The 17955-nt window shown below is 46.8% G+C and overlaps 2 protein-coding genes across 4 annotated transcripts in view; both read left to right on the top strand.

The window, feature by feature from the left end:
* Nucleotides 1-6078, top strand: part of ELP6 (elongator acetyltransferase complex subunit 6) — a 17264-nt gene extending 11186 nt beyond the window's left edge. For all 3 annotated transcript variants that reach the window (XM_008071318.2, XM_008071317.1, XM_021719183.1), the window contains 2 exons: nt 3884-4030; nt 5511-6078. In XM_008071318.2, the coding sequence (XP_008069509.1) occupies nt 3884-4030; nt 5511-5639 (276 nt within the window). In that variant the 3' untranslated portion in view covers nt 5640-6078. The remainder of the gene's footprint in view (nt 1-3883; nt 4031-5510) is intronic.
* Nucleotides 263-17492, top strand: LOC103273874 (chromosome-associated kinesin KIF4A). The gene is made up of 2 exons (XM_008071340.2): nt 263-273; nt 13628-17492. The coding sequence occupies exon 2, from the start codon at nt 13678-13680 to the stop codon at nt 17362-17364; it is 3687 nt and encodes a 1228-aa protein (XP_008069531.1). The 5' UTR covers nt 263-273; nt 13628-13677; the 3' UTR covers nt 17365-17492.
* The last annotated feature ends 463 nt before the right edge of the window (nt 17493-17955 follow it).

Here is a 17955-nt window from a genome sequence, read left to right as displayed (position 1 = left end):
CCGGGAGCGGCCACTGCACTCCAGTCTGGGCGACTGAGTGAGACTTCAGCTCAAAAAAAAAAAAAAATTGTGAAGTGTAGACCAGTAACGGTGGCTCACACCTGTAATCCCAGCATTTTGGGAGGTGGAGGTAAGAAGTGAAAGAGTTACCTGAGCCCAGGGGTTTAAGACCAGCCCTGGCAAGTTGGCAAGACCTGATCTCTACAATAAATAAAAAAAATTAGGGCCGGACTCGGTGGCTCAGCCTGTAATCTCGCGCTTTGGGAGGCCCAGGTGAGTGAATTGCCTGAGCCTGTGGGTTCGAGACCCACCTGGGCAACTTGGCGAAACCTCATCTTTACAATAAATCAAAAAATCAGCCGGGCGTAGTAGCGCGTGCTTGTAATTTCGGCTACTTGGAAGGCTGAGGTGAAAGATCGCCGGAGCCCAGCGTGCCAAGGCTGCAGTAGCTGTGAGCAACAGAGTGAGACTCCAATTTAAAAATATATATATTTCCTTTAGTTTAAAAGGTAAAACTTGGTCATTATTTTTTAAAAAAAGAAGAAAAGCCTGGGCATGGTGGCTCAAGCCTGTAATCCCAGCACTTTGGGAGGTGGAGGTGAGAGGATTGCCTGAGCCCAGGGGTTTGAGACAAGCCTGAGCAACTTGGTGAGACCTCATCTCTACAGTAAATCAAAAAATAAGCTGTGCATGGTGGTACGCACCTGTAGTTCCAGTTACTTGGAGGATTGAGGTGGAAGGATCACTTGAGCCCAGCAGGTCCAGGCTGTGGTGGCCGTGAGTATGCCACTGCACTCCAGCCAGGTTGACTGAGTGAGACTCCAACTAAAAAAAAAAAACAAAAAAGAGGTTAACTCCTTTAGGTCCCCTCCTACTGTGGGAGCTTTTCTGTCTTCTCAATGAATCCTGCTTTCGCACTTAAAAAAGAAAAAGAAAGCTGGGCTCAGTGGCTCAGCCTGTAATCCCGTCCTTTGGGAGGCTGAGGTGAGTGGATTGCCTGAGCCCGCGGGTTCGAGACCCGCCCGGGCAGCAAGACCTCATCTCTACAATAAATCAAAAAATCAGCCGGGCGTGGTAGCGCATGCCTGCAATTCCGGCTACTCGGAAGGCTGAGGCGGAAGGATCGCCGGAGCCTAGCAGGTCGAGGGTGCAGTGGCCGGGTGTGGCCACTGCACTCCAGTCTGGGTGACAGAGTGAGACTTCAACTCAAAAAAAAAAAAAAAGAGACAGTGTTAAAGGATACTTTAGCACAAAGTACTCATTGTCTCCCTCACTCCAATGTGTATCCTTCTAGCAAATCTATGCAATTATGAACATATTTTATGCAATTCATCTCCCTGCATTTTTATTCGCATTACTGGTAACCCGCCATACACATCGTTTGATGCTTTTTTTTTTTTTTTTAAAGACAGGGTCTTACTCTGTTGCCCAGGCTAGAGTGGTACAATCCCGGCTCCCTGCATCCTCTACCTCCTAGCCTCAAGTGATACTTCTGTCCCAGCCTCCTGAGTAGGCTGAGGCTCTACGCATGAATCACCATGCTTGGTGTGCAGTGGCACGAGTACGACTCACCACAGCCTTGACCTCCTAGGCTTAGGCGATCCTCTGTCTCAGCCTTCTCAGTAGCTAGGACTTCAGACACAGGCCACTATGCCCAGCTAATTTTTAAAATTTTTTTGTAGAGACGAGGTCTTGCTATGTAGTCCAGGCTGGTCTCTGACTCTTGGACTCAAGCAGTCCTCCTGCCTCTTCCTACCTAAGTGCTGGGATTACAGGCATGAGCCACTGCACCCAGCCATTCTTTTTTTATTTAATAACACTCATTATATCTTCTTGTCCTTTGCCCAAAAAGAACACATGTATCTGCTTTCTTCTTCTTCTCCTCTTCCTCCTCCTCCTCCTCTTCCTCCTCCTCCCTTCTCCCTTCTCCTTTGAGTCAGGGTCTCACTCTGTCACCCAGGCTGGAGTGCAGTACCACACTCATAGCTCGCTGCAACCTCAAAACTACTGGGCTCCTCCCACCTCAGCCTCCCAAGTAGCTAGGATTATAGGTGTATGCCACCATACTCAGCTAATTTTTAAATTTTTTTTTTCTTTTTGAGTTGGAGTCTCACTCTGTCACCCAGGCTGGAGTGCTATGGCGCACTCACAGCCACTCCAGCGTCGACCTGCTGGACTCCGGTGATCCTTCTATCTCAGCCTTCCAAGTAACAGAGACAGGATTTTGCTGCGCTGTGCAGGCTGGTCTTGAACTCCTAGGCTCAAGCAATCTTCCCACCTCAGCCTCGCAAAGTGCTGGGATTACAGGCATGAGCCACCATGCCCAGCTCAAGCTGTCACTTTTTGACAGGGTTGATGGTCTCTTCCATTTCTGCTTGGCCAACTTTTACTTGCCCTTCAAGACTCAGCTCAAGCCAGGCTCGGTGGCTCAGCCTGTAATCCCACGCCGTTGGGAGGCTGAAGTGAGTGGATTGCCTGAGACGGCGGGTTCCAGACCCGCCTGGGCAACTTGGCGAGACCTCATCTCTACAATAAATCAAAATGAACTGGGTGTGGTAGCGCGCGCCTGTAGTTCCAGCTACTCGGAAGGCTGAGGTGGAAGGATCTCTGGAGCCCAGCAGGTCATGGCTGCGGTGGCCGGGAGCGGCCACTGCACTCCAGTCTGGGTTACAGAGTGAGACTCCAACTCAAAAAAACAAAACAAAACAAAACAAAAGACTTAGCTCAGATGTGCCTGCCTCCTGACCTCCTCCAGGTTCAGCAGATGCCTTTCCTTGGCACTCCTACAATGCCCCATGCTTCCTTCTCTCCTGGCATTGTCATCCCATGCTGTTAGCATCTGTCTGTCTCCAGGGCCCACATTTCTTGCCTTTTATCCCCACTGTGGGGTCTGATATACAGTGAGTGCTTAGGAATTGTTGACCAGATGAGTTGGTGCTTGATACAATAGTGACACTTTTAATAACATTAAATTCAGAAGAGTGAACTAATTTTACTTTATTTTATTATTATGATTTTTTAATTGGAATCTTACTCTGTAGCCCAGGCTGAAGTGCATTGGCATGCTCATTGCCACCGCAGCCTCGACTTGCTGGTCTCCTGCCATGCTTCCATCTCAGTCTTTCAAGTAGCTGGAACCACAGGTGTGCCACCACATCCGGCTAATTTTTTGATTTATTGTAGAGATGAGGTCTCTCCAAGTTGTCCAGGCTGGTCTAGAGCCCCTGGGCCCAGGCAATCCTCTCGTCTCTGCCTCCTAAAGTGATTGGATTACAGGTATGAGCCATTGCGCCCGGCTAAAGTGAACTTATTTTAAAGACTGTAGGGTGCCAGGCACAGTGTCTCACACCTGTAATCCCAGCACTTTGGGAAGCAGAGGCAAGAGGATTGCCTGAGCCCAGGGGTTTGAGACTAACCTGGGCGAGATCTCATCTCCACAATAAATCAAAAAAATTAGCCAGGCATGGTGGCATGTGCCTGTAGTTAGTTCCAGTTACTTGGAAGGCTGAGGTGGAAGGATCGCCTGAGCCCAGCAGGTTGAGGCTGCGGTGGCCATGAGCATGCTACTGCACTCTAGCCTGGGCAACAGAGTGAGACTCCGACTCACAAACAAAAAACAAAGAAAGGTTTAGGATGAGCTTGTTTTTAGATGGTTTGAGCTGGAAGTGCAGGCTGGATATGGTGGTCAAACTCTCCAATATGTGATTGGAATTAGGGTTTTGGAGCCCAGAGGGTCCTTCCCAGAAAGAGGCTGTTATAGCAGGTGTGGGAGGGTGACCTGTGAGAGGATATTTAGGGTGTTGGAGGCACTTAGGGCCTGGTGTTTCCCAACCTGGGGATCCCTTCCAGTAAGGAACAAGTTTTAATTTTGTATCTGATGTAGGGAAACATGGTGGTCCTTGTGCATGATAGTGACGATGCTGAGGATGAAGAAAACGACATCCTGCTGAATGGCCTCAGTCATCAGAGCCACCTGATCCTGAGGGCTGAGGGCCTGGCTACCGGTTTCTGCAGAGACGTGCATGGGCAGGTATGTAGGGCCTGGTGCCAGAGGCTCACAGGTAACAGGCTGTCTGCCTCTGTGTCTATGACTGCACAGGGGAGCATCAGGTCTGAGGAAATGTCTGGTTGGGACATTCCTTCAGGTGGAGGGAAAACCTCAGAAATTGTGTGACTATAGGCCAGAGACCTACTCCAGATGGTGCTTAGCCTCAGGGGCCCATGCCCATTTTCCATGGTGGTCCCATTTGTGATCCAGGTGGCATTCTCCTGAAAAGGAGACAGTGTCTAGAGTAGAAGGCAGGGGCCATGCTATCAAATATCAGCATAATTCCTCTGCATTACTATAGCAGGCTTTGTCTATTCAGGTCCACACTGTTCCTTTTTCTTTTCTTTTCTTTTCTTTTCTTTTTTTTTTTTTGTGTTGGAGTGTCACACTGTCGCCCAGGCTGGAAGGCAGTGGCATGCTCCCAGCCAGTGTAACCTCGACCTGCTAGGCTCAGATGATCCTTCCACCTCAGCCTTCCAAGTAGCTAGAACTACAGGCACGTACCACCATGCCCGGCTAATTTTTTTTTTATTGTACAGATGAAGTCTCGCCAAGTTGCCCAGGCTGGTCTCGAATCCATGGGCTCAGGTAGTCCTCTCACCTTAGCCTCCTAAAGTACTAGGATTATAGGCGTGAGCCACCGCACCTGACCCACACTCTTCCTTTTAAAATAAAGACTTTGGCCAGGCACGGTGGCTCAAACCTGTAATCCCAGCACTTTGGGAAACTGAGGTGAGGGGACTGCCTGAGCCCACGGGTTCAAGAAAAGCCAGGGCAACTTGGCGAGACCTCATTTCTACAACAAGAATAAAAAAAGTTAGCTGGGCATGGTAGCTTTCATCTGTCGTTCCAGCTACTTGGAAGACTGAGGCAGAAAGATTACCTGAGCTCAACAGGTCAATGCTGGGGTGACTGTGAGCGTGCCACTGCACTCTAGCCTCAGCAACAGAGTGAGACTCCAACTCAAAAAAATAAAAAAGACTTAGCTGGGCACAGTAGCTCATGCCTGTAATCCCAGCACTTTGGGAGGTGGAGCCAAGAGAACTGACTGAACCCAGGGGTTCAAAACCAGCCTGGGCAACTTGGCAAGACCTTGTCTCTACTGTGCTGGCACACGCCTATAGTTCCAGCTACTTGGAAGGCTGAGGCGGAAGGATCGCCTGAGCCCAGCAGGTTGAGGCTGTGGTGGCCGTGAGCGTGCCACTGCATTCCAGCGTGAGCAATAGAGACTCTAACTCAAAAAAAAAAAAAATACTTGAACAGCTTTCCCCTGGAAGACTTTTTACTTCCTTTTATTTTTCTTTCTCTTCCACATTTTCAGTTATGAACAAATATGACTGTTGTAATAGAGGAGGAAGTCTGTATTTTTAGTTAGCTGGTAACAAGCTTTAAGGACACAGGGAAGGCAGGGCTCGGATATTTGGGGAGACTGCTACTCTTTCATTCTTTTCCATCTCTGTAGCTGAGGATCCTGTGGAGGAGGCCATCGCAGCCCACAGCCCAGCGGGATCGGAGCCTCACGTACCAGTACAAGATACAGGACAAAAGCGTGTCTTTTTTTGCCAAAGGAATGTCTCCTGCTGTTCTATGACCTGATTCAGGGGCAGCTGATACTACCTTGTACTGCTTTCAGCTTTCAGATGCAGAAGATAAAGCAACCTAGCAGGAATGGGTCTTTTGCCTTTGTAGTAGTATTTCAGATTGGACTGCCGACTCCATGGTGACCTGGGAAGGGTCGAATGGTGTGATAATAGTATGCCTTTGCTCCCCGGGCCCTGTTCAGAAAACATAGTGAGGGATCCATGATCCAGCCTCTGCTGAGAGAGGCTGGATGTTGAACCCCAGTGAAAAGGGCCCTTTGGAACCTTTGTGTAAGTAAAATTTTACCCTAACTGCCCATTTTTGGTTGTTGTGCCTTTAAGAGCCAGAGCAGGTATAAATGTGCCAGGCAAGAGAAAGTCCCTGTTAGCTGGTATTCAGGGTGACAACTAGGATGATTATGGGTGAAATAAAGTAAGTTCCCACATCAAGCCTTCCTGTGGGTTGTCTCTTTTAATTTTCATCTTCGTCCTGCAAAAGTGCTTTCCCTTTAAATCCGGTGAGGAAACCAGCTTAGAAGCACACTAAAGGCTGTAGAGCAGGTTGTAGGTAATGGGGCCTGACTCCAAAGTTCACACTTTGCTGACTGATAGTCATGGAAACCAGAGGCCAACTCCTCACCCAAAGGTATAAATGTTTGGCTTCTCCTGTTTCTGCAATGCCTTGCCCACATGCCAATGTGTACTAACCCTCAAGGGCCTGGCATCAGGACCTTGGTCACATGAGGCTCTGTGTAGAGCACAGGTGCATATGGCCTTAGGGAGAGGAGTAAGGGATGTTCTTGCTGCCAGATGGATGGAGCCTAGGTGAGGACCTGGTGCCTCCCTCACCTGTGATGGTGCAAGAGGTGAGCTCTTACCCCAGCATCTTGTAGATAACAAGTGGTCCCATTAAGTGCCTCAGAGTACACCAGAAGTATTCTCTCAAAATTGGTGCGTTTTTGTTTATTTTTTTATTTTTTGAGTTGGAGTCTCACTCTGTCGCCCAGACTGGAGAGCAGTGGCCACTCCCGGCTACCGCAGCCTCAACCTACTGGGCTCCGGCAATCCTTCCGCCTCAGCCTTCCAAGTAGCCGGAATTACAGGCATGCGCTACCATGCCCGGCTGATATTTTGATTTATTGTAGAAATGAGGTCTCACCAAGTTGCCCACGCGGGTCTCGAAACCGCAGGCTCAGGCAATCCACTCACCTCAGCCTCCCAAAGCGTGGGATTACAGACTGAGCCACTGAGCCCGGCTTGCATTTTTTTTTTATTGAGTTGGAGTCTTACTTTGTTGCCCAGGCTGGAGTACAGTTGCCCACGCTCACGGCCACTGCAGCCTCAACCTGCTAGGCTCAGGTGTTCCTTCAGCCTCAGCCTCAGCCTTCCAAGTAGCTGGAACTACAGGCATGTGCCACAATGCCCAGCTAATTTTTTGATTTATTGTAGAGATGAGATCTCGTCAAGTTACCCAGGCTGGTCTCGAACCCATGGGCTCAGGCAATCCTCTCAGCATGAGCCACCACACCCAGCCTGGTTGCATTTTTTTTTTTTTTTTTTAGTTAGAGTCTCACTCCTTCGCCCAGGCTAGAGTACAGGGGCATGGTCACAGCCACCCCAGCGTTGACCTGCTGGGCTCTGGTCATCCTTCTGCCTCAGCCTTCCAAGTAGTCGGAACTACAGGCATGTGCTACCATGCCCGGCTAATTTTTTGATTTATTGTAGAGACGAGGTCTTACCATGATTCCCAGGCTGGTCTCGAACTCGTGGGCTCAGGCAATCTTCTCACCTCAGTCCCCCAAAGTGCTGGGATTAAAGGCTTGAGCCACCATGCCTGGCTTGTATTTTTTAAATGTAAATTATACCACAATTAATTTTATCTTTAAAACAAATAAAATGAAAAAAATGACAGTATTTTGCTGTATACTGAGGAGCTTTCATATCTGTTGTTTAGTTTTAGATCTTTTACATTTTTAGTCTTCGGGAAAAATTTATCACTCCTCTCTTTAGATGATATTGACTATTGTACAGGATAACCCACTGACAAAATAGCTGCTTTTATTCTCAAAATACTATAGACCTGATAGACCATTTGAAACTGGCAACTGGAAGACTGAGGCAACTGGAAGGCTGAGGTAGAAAGATGACCTGAGCCCAGCAGGTTGAGATTGCACTGGCTGTGAGTGTGCCAGTGCACTCCAGCCTGGGCAACAGAATGAGGCGCCAATTCCAAGAAAGAAAGAAAGAAAGTTGGCCAGGTGCAATGGCTCACACCTGTTATTCCAGAATTTTGGGAGGCTGAAGTAGGAGGATTGCTTGAGCCCAGGAGTTCAAGACCAGCCTGGACAACATAGAGAGACTTTGTCTCTACAAAAATAAAAATATAAAAAATGAAACAGGTACATTGGCATGCACATGTAGTCTCAGCTATTTGGGAGGCTAAGGCAGAAGGATCACCTGAGCCCAGGAGGTCAAGGCTGCAGTGAGCCATGATCATGCCACTATACTCCAGCCTGAATGACAGAGTGAGATGCTAACAAAAAATAAGGCCAGGCGTGGTGGCTCATGCCTATTATCCTAGCACTTTGGGAGGCCAAGGTGAGAGGACTGCCTGAGCCCACAGGTTCGAGACCAGCCTGGGAAACTTGGTGAGACCTCATCTCTACAATAAATCAAAAAATTAGCCAGGCATGGTGGTGCATGCCTGTAGTTCCAGCTGCTTAGAAGGCTGAGGTGGAAGGGATACCTAAGCCCAGCAGGTCGAGGCTGTGGTGGCCGTGAGTGTGCCACTGCACTTCAGCTTGGGCAACAGAGTGAGACTCCAACTCAAAAAAAAAAAAAATTATGAGTGGGGCAATCTTACTTTGAGAAACTTGCCCATGGCAGGTCTTTCTGCCATGAGTCTTCCCTTTTCCTTCTCTTTTTCTTGCTAGTAAACTGTTTTCAAACTTTAAAAAAAAAATTATGAGTGGAAGTAACTTAAGAGCAAGTAATTATTTTAAAATCTAGTGATTATTTTATTAATATTTTATGCAGGCTTCATTTTAGTTGCAATTCTGAATGGGTGTGACACCAATTTTTACATGATATGAATGTTGCTATCACATTTCTTAGATTAATGTTTTCACTAAATGTTTTGTGTTTAATAGCTAGTCAGTGTTTTATGGTGTCATTATATGTTAATTTGCTTAGCTATTCTCTGGGCATGTAGGTTCTGGTTTTTATAGCTATCAATTATACTGTTAGCTGGGCTCGGTGGCTCAGCCTGTAATCCCGCACCTTTGGGAGGCTGAGGTGAGTGGATTGCCTGAGCCCGTGGGTTTGAGACCCGCCTGGGCAGCGAGACCTCATCTCTACAATAAATTAAAAAAAAAAAAAATCACCCGGGCGTGGTAGCGCATGCCTATAATTCCGGCTACTTGGAAGGCTGAGGCGGAAGGATCGCCGGAGGCCAGCAGGTCGAGGATGCGGTGGCTGGGAGCGGCCACCGCGCTGCAGTCTGGGCGACAGAGTGAGACTCCAACTCAAAAAAAAAAAAATTATACTGTTAATGACTTTTACGTATTATACCTATCAGGGGTGGGGACAAGTTCTTGTTTCCACAGAACATTGACAAAACAGTCACTCATAGAGCATATGGAACTGATATTCTAGTGGAAGAGACAGGCAGTTAACAAAATTGACAAGTGATATATATAGAGAGAGTTAAAGAGAGCATGATAAGTGCTATAAATACAGCAGAGAAGGGGGCCATGAAAAGTGAGGAGAGCTGAGACATCAGTATCTACTCCAAGTGGAATTGCTAGATGACAACATGAACAGATCCTTGCCTAGTATCAGGTTGCCCTTTAGAATAATGGAGCCATTTAACAGCGGTACATAGATGTTCCTCCACCATCTTTGTTTTTTTTTTTTTTTTGAGTAGGAGTCTTACTCTGTCGCCCAGGCTGCAATACAGTGGCAAGCTCACGGCCACTGCAGCCTCCACTTGTTGGGCTCAGGTGATCTTTCCATCTCAGCCTTCCAAGTAGTATGCACCACCAAGCCCGGCTAATTTTTTGATTTATTGTAGAGACAAGGTCTCACCAAGTTGTCCAGGCTGGTCTCGAACCCCTGGACTCAAGCAATCTTCTCGCCTTTGGCTCCCAAAATGCTGGGATTACAGGTGTGAGCCATCATGTCCAGCCCAACTTTGGGTTTAACTAACTTTTTATTTATTTATTTATTTTTTTTTGAGTTGGAGTCTCACTCTGTCGCCCAGACTGGAGTGCAGTGGCCGCTCCCGGCCACCGCAGCCTCGACCTGCTGGGCTCCGGCGATCCTTCCGCCTCAGCCTTCCGAGTAGCCAGAATTACAGGCATGCGCTACCACGCCCAGCTGATTTTTTGATTTATTGTAGAGATGAGGTCTTGCTGCCCAGGCGGGTCTCAAATCCGTGGGATCAGGCAATCCACTCACCTCAGCCTCCCAAAGGCGTGGGATTACAGGCTGAGCCACCGAGCCCGGCTTAATTTTTTAAATTAATGTAATAGTTGGTGCAAAATTGTTGAAAATAGATATTTCTTTTTTTGTTGTTTTGGATGGAGTCTCACTGTATCACTCAGTGTGCAGTGCAGTGGCATGCCTATGGCCACCGCAGCCTCAACCTGCTGGACTCAGGCAATCCTGCTTCAGACTTCCAAGTAACTGGAACTACAGGCATGTGCCACCACGCCCAGCTAATTAAAAAAAAATTTTTTTTTGTAGAGATGGGGGTCTCTCCATGTTGTCCGGGCTGGTCTTGAACCTGTGGCTTTAGGCAGTCCTCTCGCCTCTGCCACCCAAAGTGCTGGGAACACAAGCGTGAGCCACTGCGCCTGGCCTAATGTGGATATTTCTTTAATGACCAGGATGTCGTTTTCTCTCCCTTTTCCCATGTGTACAGAATCTGTTCCTTGCCTTGGCACACACTCATCAGTTAAAACCTGTTGTCAACCTTCTTTTATTAACTTTCATAGTATTTTGGAAAGTAAGATTGATAATTCTTTATTTAGTTATATTTTTCTACATTTTGGTTTTTAAAAAATATTCTGTCTTCAGAAACATTTGTTTTATGTTTAGATATGTATTCGTTCAAGACATTTTTATTATTTATTTGAGGATTTTAGTTTATTTTTACTTTTTATTTTAGGTTTAGGGGGTGCACATGCATGTTTTTTACATGGACATATTATGTAGTGGTGGGGATTGGATCTCAGGTGGCCCATTACCCTGAGAGCAAACATTGTATCCCGTAGGTAGTTTCTGAACTCCCTCCTCCCTCCCCTCTTATCGGGGTCCCCGGTGTCTATTATTTTCGTCTTTGTAACTGTTTAGCTCCCGCATATGAGAGAGAACATGCAATGTTTGGTTTTCTGTTTCTGAGTCAGTATACTTAGGATGATGATCTCCAGTTCCATCCGTGTTGCTGCAAGGGGTCTGATTTCATTCTTTTTTATGGCTGCTCAAGAAGTATTTTTAGAAGACTTGTTTTATAAAAGAAGTCGTAAAGATACAAATCCTGAAGGCATCTGCTGCAATCTAATGAGGCATAGAAACAGGATCGTAAATGATGTGATGAGGGCTATAAAGATGATTCAAGTAATGTGATGCTGATGTTCATAGGGAAGAGCAATTCTTTCCCCTTCAGTTTTATCTTTTTCTTTTCGGTTGGGGGAACAGAAAATAAGGGAAGAATTTACGGAGGCAATGCTTTTTTGTTTTGTTTTTTTGAGTTGGAGTCTCACTCTGTCGCTCAGCCTGGAGTGCAGTGGCTGCTCCTGGCCACCGCAGCCTCGACCTGCTGGGCTCCGGCGATCCTTCCGCCTCAGCCTTCCAAGTGGCTGGAACTACAGGTGTGCGCTACCACGCCCGGCTAATTTTTGGATTTATTGTAGAGATGAGGTCTCGACCGCCCAGGCGGGTCTTAAACCCCCGGGCTCAGGCAATCCACTCACCTCAGCCTCCCAAAGGCGCGGGATTACAGGCTGAGCCACCGAGCGCGGCTAAGCAATGCTTTTTTAACAAGACCTTCCAGCCAGGCACAGTGGCTATAAATTCCAGCACTTTGGGAGGCCGAGGTGAGAGGATTGCCTGAGTCTAGGGGTTCAAGACCAGCCTGAGCTGGTAAGACCTCATTTCTACAATAAATGAAAAAAATTAGCTGGGCATGGTGGCACCTGCCTGTAGTTCCAGCAACTTGGAAGGCTGAGGTGGAAGGACTCCCTGAGCCCAGCAGGTCGAGGCTGTGGTAGTCATGAGCGTACCACTGCACTCCAGCCTGGGCAACAGAGTGACTAACTCAAAAAAAAAAAAAGATTTTGTAATGTTCCTATTTTGTCTGTGATGTTGGTTTAGTTCTTCAGGACTCAGAAATGTACTTTTATTTCTTACTGAAATGAAATTGTTATTCTTTGTTTTCCAGTATAAAATAATTTTTAAGATATGCATAACACTTTGACTCATTTAAAATTTATTCGAGACCAGTTGCCCAGGCTGATCTTGAACCCGTGAACTCAGGCAATCCTCTCACCTCGGCCTCCCAAAGTGCTAGGATTATAGGCATGAGCTACCGCTCGAGGCTGTCAACAGTATTTACTGAAAAGTGATGTCCATTTTGTTTAAGTAGTTCTGATTTGCTTATATATGAAATTCGTAAAATGAGTCTCTCAGACCAGCCTGGGCAACTTGGTGAGATCTTTTTTCTACAATAAATTAAAAAATTAGCCACGCATGGTGGCGCGTGCCTGTAGTTCCAGCTACTTGGAAGGCTAAGGTGGAAGGATCAACTGAGCCCAGCAGGTCAAGGCTGCAGTGGCTGTGAGTGTGCCACTGCACACCAGCCTGGGCGATAGAGTGAGATTTCTAGTCACAAAATAAATAAATAAAATTGAGTCGTTCTAAAATCTGTCTTGTATGAGGTATTAAAAGGTTAGTGTTTTGCTGGGCTCGGTGGCTCAGCCTGTAATCTCACACATTTGGGAGACTGTGGTGAGTGGATTGCCTGAGCCCGTGGATTCGAGACCCGCCTGGGCAGCGAGACCTCATCTCTACAATAAATCAAAAATCAGCCAGGCATGGTAGCGCGTGCCTGTAATTCCGGCAACTCTGAAGGCTGAGGAGGAAGGATCGCTGGAGCCCAGCAGGTTGAGGCTGCGGTGGCCGGGAGCGGCCACTGCACTCCAGTCTGGGCGACAGAGTGAGACTCCAACTCAAAAAAAAATTTTTTTTAAAAATAAAGGGTGGCTGGGCTCGGTGGCTCAGCCTGTAATCCCGTGCCTTTGGGAGGCTGAGGTGAGTGGATTGCCTGAGCCCGCTGGTTCGAGACCCGCTTGGGCATCGAGACCGCATCTCTACAATAAATAAAAAAATCAGCCGGGCGTGGTAGCGCACGCCTGTAATTCCTGCTACTCGGAAGGCTGAGGCGGAAGGATCGCCGGAGCCCAGCAGGTCGAGGCTGCGGTGGCCGGGAGCGGCCACTGCCCTCCAGTCTGGGCGACAGAGTGAGACTCCAACTGAAAAAAAAAAAAAATTAATTAATTATAAAAAAAAAAGGTTAGTGTTACCTGAGCCCTGGTGTTCAAGGCCAGTCTGGGCAACTTGGCAAGACCTCATCTCTACAATACATCAAAAGAATTAGCTGGGAATAGTGGCGTGTACCTGTCGTTCTAGCTACTTGGAAGTCTGAGGCAGAAGGATGGCCTGAGCCCAGCAAGTCGAGGCTGTGGTGGCTGTGAGCGTGCCACTGCACTCCAATCTGGGTGACAGAGTGGGTCTGACTCAAAAAAAAAAAAAAAAAAGGTTAGTGTATGTATGTGTCCTATCAGGAGTTTTTTTAAAAATGGGTTTTGCCCCTTCCCTGCGCGCGCCATTGGCGCGCTCCGGCCCGCAGGCTGTCTGCGCTCCAATTGGTTGGCGTCTCCGGGACCGATGTGAAACTTGGCGGTTAAAGCTCCAGTTGGGACCCGCCGACGCGAGGCAGGGAAGAACTGGGAAGGGATGTATAGTTTGAGGCGATGCTGAGGCGGGATCATGAGGAAAGAGGTGAAGGGAATTCCTGTAAGAGTGGCACTGCGTTGTCGCCCTCTGGTCCCCAAAGAGATTAGTGAGGGCTGCCAGATGTGCCTTTCCTTCGTGCCTGGGGAGCCTCAGGTGGTGGTTGGTACTGATAAATCCTTTACCTACGATTTTGTGTTTGACTCTTCTACTGAACAGGAAGAAGTCTTCAATACAGCAGTGGCACCACTCATAAAAGGCGTATTTAAAGGATATAATGCAACAGTCCTTGCCTACGGGCAGACTGGCTCTGGAAAAACCTATTCAATGGGAGGTGCGTACACTGCAGAGCATGAGAATGAACCAACAGTTGGGGTCATTCCTAGGGTAATACAAATGCTCTTCAAAGAAATTAATACGAAAAATGACTTTGAATTTACTCTCAAAGTGTCTTACTTAGAGATTTACAATGAAGAAATTTTGGATCTTCTATGCTCATCTCGTGAGAAAGCCCCTCAAATACATATACGGGAGGATCCTAAAGAAGGCATAAAGATTGTAGGACTCACTGAGAAGACCGTTTTGGTTGCCCTGGATACTTTTTCCTGTTTGGAGCAGGGCAACAACTGTAGGACTGTGGCCTCCACAGCTATGAACTCCCAGTCATCCCGATCTCATGCCATCTTTACAATCTCTATAGAGCAAAGAAAGAAAAATGACAAGAATAGCAGCTTTCGCTCCAAGCTGCATCTCGTAGACCTTGCTGGATCAGAAAGGCAGAAGAAAACCAAGGCGGAAGGAGATCGTCTAAAAGAGGGTATTAATATTAATCGAGGGCTCCTATGCTTGGGAAATGTAATCAGTGCCCTTGGAGATGACAAAAAGGGTGGCTTTGTGCCCTACAGGGATTCCAAGTTGACCCGACTACTTCAAGATTCTCTAGGAGGTAATAGCCATACTCTTATGATAGCCTGTGTGAGTCCTGCTGACTCCAATCTAGAGGAAACATTAAATACCCTTCGCTATGCTGACAGAGCAAGAAAGATCAAGAACAAGCCTATTGTTAATATTGATCCCCAGACAACTGAACTTAATCATCTAAAGCAGCAGGTACAACAGCTACAGGTATTGTTGCTACAGGCCCATGGAGGTACCCTGCCTAGATCTATAAATATGGAACCATCAGAGAATCTGCAATCCCTGCTGGAGGAGAATCAGTCCTTGGTAGAGGAGAATGAAAAATTAAGTCATGGTCTGAGTGAGGCCACTGGTCAGACAGCCCAGATGTTGGAGAGGATCATTTTGACAGAGCAAGCAAATGAAAAACTGAACGCCAAACTAGAAGAGCTCAGGCAGCATGCAGCCTGCAAACTGGATCTTCAAAAGCTAGTGGAGACTTTGGAAGACCAGGAATTAAAAGAAAATGTAGAGATAGTTTGTAACCTGCAACAACTGATTGCCCAGTTATCGGATGAAACTGTTGCTTGCATGACTGCAGCCATTGATACTGCAGTGGAACCAGAAGCTCAAGTGGAAACCAGTCCAGGGATGAGCAGGTCTTCTGATGTTTTCACCACTCAGCATGCTCTTCATCAAGCTCAGATGTCTAAGGAGCTTGCTGAGTTGAATAAAGCCCTGGCACTGAAAGAGGCCCTAGCTAGGAAGATGACTCAGAATGACAGTCAACTACAACCCATTCAGTTCCGATACCAGGATAACATAAAAAATCTAGAATTAGAAGTTATCAATCTGCAAAAGGAAAAGGAAGAATTAGTTCTTGAACTTCAGACAGCAAGGAAGGATGTCACCCAAGCCAAGTTGAGTGAACGCTGTCGTAAACGTCTCCAGGAACTGGAGAGTCAAATAGCTGATCTGAAGAAGAAACTGAATGAACAGTCCAAACTTCTGAAACTGAAGGAATCCACAGAGCATACTGTCTCCAAACTGAGCCAGGAGATACAGATGATGAAAAACCAGCGGGTACAGTTAATGCGTCAGATGAAAGAGAATGCTGAGAAGTTTAGACAGTGGAAGAAACAAAAAGACAAAGAAGTAATACAATTAAAAGAACGGGACCGAAAGAAGAAATATGAGCTGCTCAAAATTGAAAAAAACTTCCAAAAACAGTCCAATGTGCTTAGACATAAAACTGAGGAGGCAGCAGCTGCCAACAAGCGTCTCAAGGATGCTCTCCAGAAACAGCGGGAGGTTGCAGATAAACGGAAAGATACTCAGAGCCGTGGAATGGAAGGCACTGCAGCACGAGTGAAGAATTGGCTTGGAAATGAAATTGAGGTTATGGTCAGTACTGAGGAAGCCAAACGCCATCTGAATGACCTTCTTGAAGATAGAAAGATTCTGGCTCAAGATTTGGCTCAACTTAAAGAAAAAAAGGAATCTGGGGAGAATCTACCTCCTAAACTCCGGAGGCGCACATTCTCGCTTGCTGAAGTGTGTGGTCAAGCTTTGGAGTCAGAGGATTCTATTACAAAGCAGATTGAAAGCCTAGAGACCGAAATGGAACTCAGGAGTGCTCAGATTGCTGATCTACAACAGAAGCTGCTAGATGCAGAAAGTGAAGACAGGCCAAGACAACACTGGGAGAACATTGCTACCATTCTGGAAGCCAAATATGCCCTGAAATATTTAATTGGAGAGCTGGTCTCCTCCAAAATACAGGTCAGCAAACTTGAAAGCAACCTGAAACAGAGCAAGGCCAGCTGTGCTGACATGCAGAAGATGTTGTTTGAGGAACAAAATCATTTTGCTGAGATGGAGACAGAATTACAAGCTGAGCTGGTCAGAGTGCAGCAACAGCACCAAGAGAAGGTGCTGTACCTTCTCAGCCAACTGCAACAAAGCCAAATGGCAGAGAAGCAGTTGGAGGAGTCAGTCAGTGAAAAGAAACAGCAGCTGCTAAATACACTGAAGTGTCAAGATGAAGAACTTGAGAAGATGCGAGAAGTATGTGAGCAGAATCAGCAGCTTCTCCGGGAGAATGAAACTATCAAGCAGAAACTGACCCTCCTCCAAGTAGTCAGCAGACAGAAACATCTTCCTAAGGATACCCTTCTATCTCCAGACTCTTCTTTTGAATATATCCCACCTAAGCCAAAACCTCCTCGTGTTAAAGAAAAGTTCCTGGAGCAAACCATGGACATCGAGGATCTAAAATATTGTTCAGAGCATTCTGTGAATGAGCATGATGATGATGATGGGGATGATGAGGAATGGAAGCCAACAAAATTAATCAAAGTGTCCAGGAAGAACATCCAAGGGTGCTCCTGCAAAGGCTGGTGTAGGAACAAACAGTGTGGGTGCAGAAAGCAAAAGTCAGACTGTGACCTGGACTGTAGCTGTGACCCCACAAAGTGTCGGAACCGCCAGCAAGGCAAGGATAGCTTGGGCAACCTTGAATGGACCCAGGATTCTGAAGGCTCCTTCAAACTAGAGGATCCCACAGAGGTGACCCCAGGCTTGAGCTTTTTCAACGCAGTTTGTGCTACTCCCAATAGCAAACTCCTGAAAGAGATGTGTGATGTAGAACATATTCTGTTAAAGAAGATTGCTCCGGCTCCTTCCTCCTTTGACATCTCAGAGTTGAAACATGTAGCAGCAGAATCCCAAGAAAATAAGGCTCCAGGGAAGAAAAGGAAACGGGCTCTGGCCAGCAATACCAGCTTCTTCTCTGGTTGCTCCCCTAACAAAGAAGAGTCCCGCTGAAGTTGGAGTCAAAATCTCCACCCCTAGTCTGCTTTGGGAGATGCTTTCAGGTTGCAGCCAGAAGGAGTTTTTTAATGACTCCTCTAGATTTCAGATTTCTTGCTGTTGCAAAAAAGGAAGAGTGTTACTGTAAGAAACATAACATTTGTAGGATGTTGGCCCTCAGTCTCTAGCCCCAGACTCTACTACTCTATCTTCTCCAGAAGGATGCTAAGCTACTACCTACTAAAGAGAGAACCAACTGATCTTTCTACTGACTCGTCAGGAACCAGTCCCCAGTACAATCTAGCTATTTATTTGTGAGCAGTCAAGGCTATTTCCTTATGGAGTGGAGACCAAGACTTTCTTATCTCTAGGTTGTTTCTGCTTAATGAAGGAGCCTGGCCTAGGATGGAGGCCTGGCTCAGATCTTTCAACTCACCTCAGGAATGGAGTTGGGATCTTTCCTCCCCTGCCCTTCTCTGAATCTTAAGTGTTTTAATAGTACCCTAAATTTTCTGCTAAAAATAAAAAAGGTATTTTGCCCACTTATTTATCCAGATGAATTTAACCAGCACTTTGTCAAACTCTGGAACATATTCTTCAGGGACG

Source organism: Carlito syrichta, unplaced genomic scaffold (assembly GCF_000164805.1).
Source record: "Carlito syrichta isolate Samal-C Ts95f unplaced genomic scaffold, Tarsius_syrichta-2.0.1 Scaffold314290, whole genome shotgun sequence".
In the NCBI taxonomy this organism is placed as follows: domain Eukaryota; kingdom Metazoa; phylum Chordata; class Mammalia; order Primates; family Tarsiidae; genus Carlito; species Carlito syrichta.
This window is presented reverse-complemented; position numbering and strand designations above follow the sequence as displayed.